Source organism: Phaseolus vulgaris, chromosome 4, assembly GCF_051622355.1.
Source record: "Phaseolus vulgaris cultivar YP4 chromosome 4, ASM5162235v1, whole genome shotgun sequence".
Lineage (NCBI taxonomy): Eukaryota > Viridiplantae > Streptophyta > Magnoliopsida > Fabales > Fabaceae > Phaseolus > Phaseolus vulgaris.
In genome coordinates, this window is record NC_143501.1 from 45,794,754 (window position 1) to 45,804,802 (window position 10,049).

Consider the following 10,049-nt stretch of genomic DNA (forward strand, 5'->3'; position numbering starts at 1 on the left):
AGAAAAAAACTCATTAATGCGCAATTTTCATAGAAACAATCAATATTAATGAATTAGTGATAAAAAATACTGGTTTATCAAACAAAATATTCTGAAAAAAAAAAATTATTATGGAGTTCTTCAAAACATTAACTTAAATCAATCAATCTAAGTCAAATATTCAGCAAGATAATAAAATTTAAAAATTTGTACATACCTACAAAACTTAATAAAGCATGAGATTAAACATAATCTTTGAATTATCAAACAATGTTCAGAAATTTTAGTTAATTATTGTTAAGCTGGATTATCTAAAGTACTTGGATTTTTTTAATGAAATTATTATATTTGCAACAATCTTACACATTTGCACAAATATTGTTTAGGGTTGCTTCTTCCTGCACCTTCCCTTTCTTGTGCCACCCTATAAGCTTTTTTATTCCAAAAATACCCTTTTTTAATATTTTGGAATATATAATCTAGAAGTCTTTTTCTAGATCCAGAATTTGCTTCCAGATTATGTAATCTGAAAGCTTTTTGTGATTAGCTTCTGGATTACATAATCCGAAAATCTTTTCTATACATAAGATTAGCTTCCGAATTATATAATCTGGAAGCTTTTTTTTCATATGTGTGATTAGCTTCCGGATTATATAATCCAGAAGTCTTTTCTAAATATGAGATTGAATTTTAAATCCAAAAAAGAGTTCTGAATTTTTAAATCTAAAGAAGACTTCTGGATCCAAAATCATCTTCCGGATTATGTTAGAGGTGACACCAAAAAGAATATAACAGTATTTTCACATTTAGTATAAGGTGGTGCAAGAATATATGGAGGTGTAGGAAGAAAGAGTCATTGTTTAGTTCAATGGAGGGTGCGAGTAAAAGCTGGGCACAGCCCAGTGAATATTCCCAGGCAATTTCTTCCTGCACCATGTAAATTCCAATATGCACCCAATGAAAATCATAAAAGTTTCCTTTCAAAAAAATAATCATAAACTAAAAGAAGGTGTAGATAAAAATTACTTGCAGAATTCTTTATCCAAAAATATTCTAGATTTGAATTTCCATAACACATTTTTTAATTCCATACATTTTTATCCATGCATTTTTAATTGTGTGTTTTGAATTTTTTTTCCAGAATATATTTTTTTAGTTTTGATTTATATTTATTCTTTTGAATTTTAAAATCTAAAATAAGAGTAATTTAAAAAAAACAAAAATTAATAGGGTACAAGTTAAAGTTAAAATTGATATGGTGCAGGAAGCAATTGCATATCACCAGGAGAGGGAACCAACATGGATCCAAAACTGAAATGAATAAGAAACAGAATAGGGAAATCTCTATTTACACGTCCTCAAATTTCTATTACACTCCCTTTTTCTCTTTTCTTAAAGGAATTCACAATAATAACATTTTCATTCCCTTGCCAATACCCTTCCTTTCTCATCAAAACTTTCTAAATCCTATTAAAAGGTATTACATGTTCACTTATGAATAGAAATAAACTAAAAATAAAACAAACAGAAAAAAATACCATCTATAAGTATTTTCAGAAAATACTTTCTGAAACAATTTAGGAAACTACTTCTGTGAATTACTCCATAATGATGAACCAATTCAGTCTTATTTTCTGCACTTAAGAATTTGACAAAAAAAATAATGTGCATTGTTGAATTCATATAGAATGCAATTAACAAAATTAAATATTGTATATCATGAATACAATACAGTAAAATTATTACATGTCAACTAATTTAATGACACAAAATAATTAATTATTATATTAATTAAGTTAAATATTATTTTATAAATTAAAAAATTATTGATAATTAAAATAATTTTTATTATTACAAAAATTTATAAAATAATTTTTAAATTGGTATTTAACATTAGTTATTAAGGTTTTCACTATTAACTACTTTATATTCTAAATTGATCTTATGACAACTTTAGATATTAGATTACTAATCTTATTACTGTTAGATTCTGATTTAAAAATTGTTTTATAAAAATTTTTAATAATAAAAACTACTTTCAATATTAATAATTTTAAAGTTTATAAAATAGAATCTAACTCTAATAATATATTTGTCTCTAAAATTAGTTGGTATTTAATTATTTTATTTGGATTTATACCTTATTAGATCAAAGAGTATTTTGATAATAAAAAAAAGGAAAAAGGAAAAAAGTATGTATCTTTAACACGTGAGTTTTGATCCAATCTTTCCATATTTTTGTTTTTTCTTTTTTTCTTTTTAATAATACTTTTTTCATGTGATGGCAGATGATTGTTGTTACTTGAGGGGTCAGCCTAACTGAGATGTCAAATTACATAGTGATGCCTAACATAAAAACTTTTATATAAAAAAGAAAAGAAAAAAAGAGTGTAACAATAACTAGGGAAGTGTAAATAACAATTGCCTAAAAGAGAAATGAGACTTATCCAAGTAGTAAAACAAAAGGGCAATGTGAGAGAAGAGAAATGTACATTAATTGGGAAAGGTGAGGTATTATTAGTGCTGTTATTAGGGTAGTTGTGATTTAGGGTTTAGGGCAAGAAGGTTGGTAGTTGCTGCCATTATTATGGTAGTTGTGGTTCTAACAAGAAACAAACACAAAATTGGTTCCATTTAGATAAATGAATGTAGACAAACAAAGAAGGGATGATAAAAAGTGTTGCTCAGTTTGGTCAAAATGGTTCATCCAATTTTGGATTTATTTTGTTATTTTAAAGTGTGATTAGTTTAATTTCACTTAAGCACTCAATTAGTCAGCTTAGTCCTTTTAAGAACATTTTAATGCTGCAATTATGGAAAAGTTGTTTAACCCATACTTATGAAGTACACTTAAAATGATTCCTTATATAAATTCTTGTACAAAAGTTGCTAGACATTTTTAATAAAGCAACTCTCTATATAATCAAATAAAAAATATAAGGAAATTTCAATAAACTCAATTATGTTATCATTTTTAAAATAAAATACTTTTATCGTTATTTTTTTTTATGTGATGACAAATGATTATTATTTTTTTCATATGATAACAAATGATTATTATTACTTGAAGTGTGAGTCGAGATCTCAAATTGCATAGTAATACCTAACTTAAAAGTTTTTATTTGAAAAAAATACTTTTTATCTTTTACACAACAATCCAATAAATATGATTAAAGAAAATTTATAAAATGATTTTTTTAAAGAAAATCAAAAACAAATTTAACTAATATTATAAAATTAGATAATTTTATTACTTACATTTGGTCATATAAAATTCACCTATTAATTTATAGAATCACATTTACACTCAGCCACTTGTCATCCAAATTAATCGTATTTGTATATATAATTAACCATTATGATTAACCAAGTGAAATGTGGACAATTAAGAACTTTAAGACATGACTAATCATATTCAACAATTGTATATAACTAACTATATTAAATTCTTATGAAACAAAATTAATCATACTCCTATATATAATTGAAATGGATGAGAATATTAGGTGAAAGTAGAAGTAGATTGATATTTTTTTCAAATTATAAACAAGAAGACAGTGATGACTCTCTCAAAATATGGTTAAGAGCAAGAGTGTATAAAATAATAAGATATATTATATCTAATCCTAGTTGATAATTAATGAAAGGTTCATTGTTTGAGTCAAACTTTGATGACTTCATTTTGTTGGAGGGGAAACATAGGTTCTGAGAGATGGTGACTGAGTGAGAACATCAGGTGCAATAGTTGTATTCTGTGCTCCGCTCTTCTGCTGCATTCTCCTCCTAGCCAAGTACCCTCTAACCCATGGTGTCACATCCTCGTTGATTTTGATCATGATGAAGAAAATGATGCGGTAGATCACAATCATGCTGAAGATCACACTCAGGTTTATCCACTTTGATCTGTTCACATCAATTTGAAACACTTTTTCCAAGATGTATTCTCCTGGTATCTTTGGAAGCTCTGGTGTCTGGTTGTCAAATATCAAGCCCCTCAAATCATTCTGGTACTGACCCTGAAACAGTTTTCATTGTTTTCATCATCAAACTTTGATACAATAATGGCACATGGCTTTCTAGAGTTGAAATGTGTTTCTTCTGTTACCTGTAGTGCCCAGAAGTGGAAACTGATGTATGACATAGGGTAGCGCCACACTGGCTTTGGGATATCATGTGGAAGCCTAAAGTAGCCTGAGACCAACATGAATATGCCCTGAAATTTGAAGTATAGAAAAACAGAAGTCAATTAATCAGATGTGAATGGATGATCAAGTGGACTGTTTAACATATTATTGAGCAAAAGCTCAAAGGGTTTACAGAATATCTTGTGTTGAATTTTCACGTGATTTTGCCGTGAAAAAATTGTGCATGTGTGGAGATTTATCAATATTTGTGAGCATCTAAAGAGAGAGTAGACAGCATATTTGGTTTAATGTTTTGGATGTGGTTTTCATGTTTATATTTTAGACATGATTTCTTTTTCTCTTTCTCAAGGAGTTTTGAAACATGGTTAGAGACAATTTTCAATTCCTGGTTTCAACTGCTTATGCAACATGATATGCAATTAGTACTATTGCATTTAGTAGATTCAGTGTTGCATGAAAAAGGCAGAAATTTATGAAACAAACTGGAGAGGTTGAATTTTGGATGGTGGTTTAAAGGAAAAGATGGCATTGTTTTGGATGGATGCAATTTAGTGCACATGTGGCTATACTATGGGGAGGAACATGCATACCTGAATTCCTGCTCCAATAATGATGCCCATGAGGAAGTTGGGGACAATGCTAGCAATTGCCATCATTAAGCTTTCAACCACTGTGACACTGGCATAAAGGCACAACACAAAGAAAACATAATGCCAAAAACCAGGGTGCAGGCGAACCATGAAGTAGCAAATGGTTCCAGAGAGAAATGTGATCAAAATCAGGAAGGGCATTGCAGATAATGTGTTGCTGATGACAAATGCAGTGACACCATAGTGGCCATTAAGCCTCTCCCTTTGGAAAACCTGTGATTGAAATTGAAAATATATGATTTTATACTACATTATAGTGAGTATCATGGTTAGTTGTTGCATGGAGAGCACTGAACACTCACCTTCATGTCTTCAACAAATGAAGGGAATCCACCAATTGACATGAAGGTCACAAAACCAAAGACAAAAGATGCACAAGAACCTCTGGCCTGAAAAGAAAGGAAGAAAACACATGAACTCCAAGAAGGCCAAATTTCTTGCAAAAATGAATCAATGACAACTTCAAATTGCTTTCAAATGAGAAGTAGAAGTACCAGAATAGAGTTGTAGCCTGTCCCCACATTCAAATAAATGGTTCCAATACAGATAGTGACCACGATGTAGATAACAAGCCTAAGCCAGTAGTAGCCAAAGTCCCTTGACATGTTCATGAAGGAACGTTTGGTTAAAGTGTAAGACTGCATCAAGAAACTAGCCTCACTTCCTCCAGCTTCAAGCACTGTTCCCTTCTGCAGAATGCATCATTCTTAAAAGATCACAACATTGAAGAATTGACTCCAGAAAATGAACAAGAAAAAGAGGATGCATGTGTGTGAAATATATATATAATATATATTACACTCAATTGCATCATTCTTAAGTTTGGTTATTTTTCATAAATAAGTAATCATTGAAAAGCACTTACAACTTTAGATATCTCATCCACTTTTTGAGTTGCAGCATAAGAGTGCTGAGAAGAGCGGTAGAAGTCAATAAGAGTTCTGATTGCTTCAGCAGTAGTGATCCTGTCCAAAGGATCATCACTTCCCTCAAACTACAGAGAAAGGTTCAGACCAAATGTTAGCAGAGGCATATATATATGTTGGAAAATAATTGATGAAAAGCACATATTAAAATGTTGGAAACTAATGTTGCCATAACATAATGAGTAGAAATAATAACTTTAAAAGAATTAACAAAACACCACCTCCAAAGATAAATTAAATGTCACATTTTTTAAGGTGAAAATGACTATATAGAGTGTTATGAAATTGAAAGACAAATGTGTGTCATAAAGAAGAAAAGCTGAATACCCTCAATTTCATGGACCCTTTAAGAGTGGCCTTGACTTTGTCAAAGTCAGAATTGATGCACCTGAGGAAATGATCAGAAGGGTTCCTCAAAGCAGGACAAGGGAAGCCAGCTTGTGCAAAGAACTGGGGACAAAATAACTTGTATCAGTAATCAAAAAGCTTCATTCTTTACAATCATTGCTGATTTAAGAAAAAAAGTGGAATGTGAGTTTTACCTCATATGCGTCTGAAGCCTGCCCAAAATAAACAGTTTTGCCACTAGAAAGCAAGTACAATTGGTCAAATAACTCAAACACTTCACTGCTAGGTTGATGAATAGAGGCTATCACGGTTCTCCCATCCCTTGCCAAGGCACGTAGTGTCTGAGTCACAAAGAATGCTGAAGCACTGCCACAAAGAAAAATTTCCAAAACAAACTATGACATGAGTTCACTAAAAAGACATGTTTCTACTTTACAAATTTGATCAATAGCAGAGACATCACAAACCAAACATTCTCCACCAAAACAAATGTACATAGAATATTGTAACCCCCCTTTAGAAAAGGTGCACACAATTTGATGTTGTTGTGACTGTGTAAAACATTATCCAAAAAGTTGAAGACGTACATAACTTCCAAAATCATTTTCAAAAATTGTCGGTTAAAGTTGTATTTGTTTGTTTCTGCAGTTTTTGTATAGAGATAGATAAGAAGAATTTCTAAGATCAACAGAATACAGACAAAGCATGGCCCGTTATTTATTGCACCACGTTTTTCCTTTCCAAAGATACATAGAAAGACTACAATCATAAACAGATAGAAAACACCTACATGACAATCATACAACTTTTAATTAAAATGGTTTTTGATAGTTAATTTTATAACAGTGTTAAAACATCTCTATCTCATTTTCTTTACTATTTTAATTTGTTTCAAAACATTTTTCACTCTAAAAATTAAAAAATCATTAATTATTTCTTCACTACTGTTCTCATTTATTAGTATCCACCAACATCTTGAATGAATTAACTACCACAGTCTAACTTTTTAATAAGGATATATCTTTATAAATAGTAATTGAGTGATTAATAATTTTTTTTAAAAACCTGCATCATGTTAAAAGCCAAATTATATATAAAAAAGGTAAAATTTCTTAAATGGCATCACATATCATCACATAAATCTTTTTTTTTTTTCACAAACAGTGTGTACTAAAATGAAATTATTTAGATTTTCTTTATCAGAAAAGACAAAACCCCCTACAGGAAAAATTGCAGTTAGGGGGAGATATTAAGAATAAGCTTACTGAACCAAGTTTTTCTTCTACATAAATGTCAATTACTTCAAAAGCACAACTATGGTACACAGTTACAAATACAGCACATATTTGGTAGCAGTTAATTAGATGAAAATTGACGTGTGACAACTTCATATATGAATGCAAACCACTTAGGACAAGGAAATTAAATTCACATAAAGTGATGTGCAACAACCTGTCAAGTCCACTAGTTGGCTCATCAAGGAAAAGCAACCTTGGTCTCATCAAGATCTCCAAGGCAATGCTAACCCTTCTCTTCTCCCCACCACTGATACCACGCAAGTGCCAATTTCCAATCACTGTGTCTGCACAATCTTGCAGTCCCATTGCCACAATGGTGCTCTCCACCAGTGCTCTCTTATCTGTCCATGGCATGTTATCAGGCAAACGCAAACGAGCTGAATATGATATAGTTTCTCTCACTGTTAAGGTGCCAATCAAGTTGTCATCTTGTGTCACATAAGCCTGGTTAAGTTCACAGCATCATAAACCAAGTTAAGAACAAACCCTTTTTGCAAAAATAGCATGGAAAAAAAAAGTAACCATGTAAATCTATTAATTAGTCTATTTCAGTACTATAATTAAAACAAACCATAGTTACTCTTAAAAGTTCAAAACCAAACTAATTCCAAAGGGAAGAATAAAGACGAAAGTAAGAGCTAATATATATTAGCAAATCAACTAACTATATTCTTCCAATGAAAGGTAGACACGGCTTGGTAGCATTAAGTATGGAGCATTTAGTACATAGACAGAAGAGAATGAAACATTTTGTTCTATTCTTGATGTAAAAATCAATATATCATCTTTCAAAAAATTGTCTTTTTTTATTCTATTCTGAAGAGAGTTGTCAGTGATACAGTACCCAAAAGAATCCAAATATTTTTGATTGAGTTGTTTTTCTGGCCAATAAGAATGAGTTTGGTGATATATAGAGAAATAAGAAAGAAAATCTACCAAAACCTTTAAAACATATCTAATATATGTATTAAATAAAGATCCAATATTATTATTATATTCAGTTTTGTTTGAATGCATCCACCAAAAACTATATGTTAAGGCAAAAGAACCAAAGACTAGATGTTAAGGCAAAAGAGGAAAACAACTCACTGCGGTGCCAAAAGAGAGTTTGGCTTTGCGTCCATTGAGAAGGATGGTGCCTGAGAGAAAGGCATTTGCAGCTAGGCGACTAGAAAGAGCATCAAGGAGAGTAGATTTTCCAGAACCTGAGGGTCCCATGAGAGCAGTGAAGGTTCCTGGTTCAGCATAACCAGTGAGACCCTCCAAAACGTTTTGTGTCTCACCGTTGCTGAGAGTGACCATCACAGTCAGATCCTTCCATGTGAGTCTTGCTGAGACATCTCCAATGATCTCTGAGTTGGCCTTCTCTCTCCAAAGGGTCTCACTGAGAGGACTCAACCCTGGTAGGGTGGAACCATTCCCTGAAGGCCTAGCTGTTGCTTCTATCTCCATACCCACATGGCTTGTTGCCTCAGAGTTTCTCATAATAATTAACTTTCTTCAATACAATATGGTCCAGACCCTCCAAAAGAGTTTTGTGGTACACTGATAAAATCCGATCCAGCAAAAGGGAAAAAGGGTAGGAACCAAATTCAAAAGCCAAGCAGTGAAACCTATTGAGGGGGAGTGTATGTGAGTGTGTGTATATATATGAGGAAGTTACTATAATAGAAAAACCAAAAGGGAAGTAGGAGGGAGAGAAAAGTGTGAGTGGTGAAATGGGAATGGTATGATTGGGGAGTTTTGACTGAAGGAGATGGTTTTAAGAGAGATGATGGATCATGCAAAAAGAGCCCTGTGGAGTTGCATATGTATATATGTGTTGTTGCAACTGTTGAAAGGGTTTATAAGTTCTTGTTATGAACAAGAAGAAGTGATTGGAGCAAAGGGTATTATATATTCTGATCAAACTGATATGAATGTAAGGGATGACCACAACACAACAGCTACACCAACATGATATGATATGATATCTTACTACTACATGCTACTCGTTTTTTGTGAGAGAGAGAGAGCTCAATTCTCGAAGGAAATATTGAGAGATGAAGCAATAAGTTTCAGCCATTATATGGAAGCAATCAATTAATGGGTGCAGCTAGTTGTTGGTAGCTACATTTATTGCCAAACCGACCCCCATTTAACCCTGAGGGTGAGAGATCTGTTCATACTTACGTGTGTTTTTCAACTTTTTCCCTCTCATCACCCTCTCTTTCTATTCTTCCTTTCCCATTTCATTTTTATTTTCATAAACCCTTATACTACACTTTTTACTACACTATTTTCAACCGTTCTTGTTATCAACACTCCTATTCATTACTCTTGAGATATATAAGTTCAAAACTATAAATAGTAGAGACTTATTACAGAATTTGAAAGACAAAAAAAAATCATTGCAGATTACATAGAAGTGCATTAAAATATCTTAACCAGTGTTTTAGGTTAGAACTTTCCTTTAAATACGCCACATCAAATACGTTAAAGAAGAAAATCATGAAACAGAAATCAATTTTTAAATATCAAAATAATTAGTTACAATAGTAACTAAATTAGAGACTATTTTAAAAACTTTAAAAAAAATTGATTTCTAAGTTAGCTTCTGTGTTAAATAGTTTCTAAATTAGTATCTAATTAGCAACTAAAGTTTTTCTATCAAATTTAGAAACTAAATAATTGGTAGTTAAAACTTGGTTGCTAATTAGATAT

At 31.5% G+C, this 10,049-nt stretch overlaps 1 protein-coding gene across 1 annotated transcript; it reads right to left on the reverse strand.

The window, feature by feature from the left end:
- Nucleotides 1-3,481: 3,481 nt before the first annotated feature.
- Nucleotides 3,482-9,574, reverse strand: ABCG11 (white-brown complex-like protein). The gene is made up of 10 exons (XM_068646934.2): nucleotides 8,436-9,574; nucleotides 7,501-7,790; nucleotides 6,243-6,414; nucleotides 6,028-6,150; nucleotides 5,640-5,768; nucleotides 5,269-5,463; nucleotides 5,077-5,163; nucleotides 4,715-4,987; nucleotides 4,085-4,192; nucleotides 3,482-3,995 (listed from the first exon to the last, which is right to left on the reverse strand). Exons 1-10 carry the CDS (start codon nucleotides 8,829-8,831, stop codon nucleotides 3,657-3,659), a joined length of 2,112 nt encoding a protein of 703 aa, XP_068503035.1. The 5' UTR covers nucleotides 8,832-9,574; the 3' UTR covers nucleotides 3,482-3,656.
- Nucleotides 9,575-10,049: the final 475 nt, after the last annotated feature.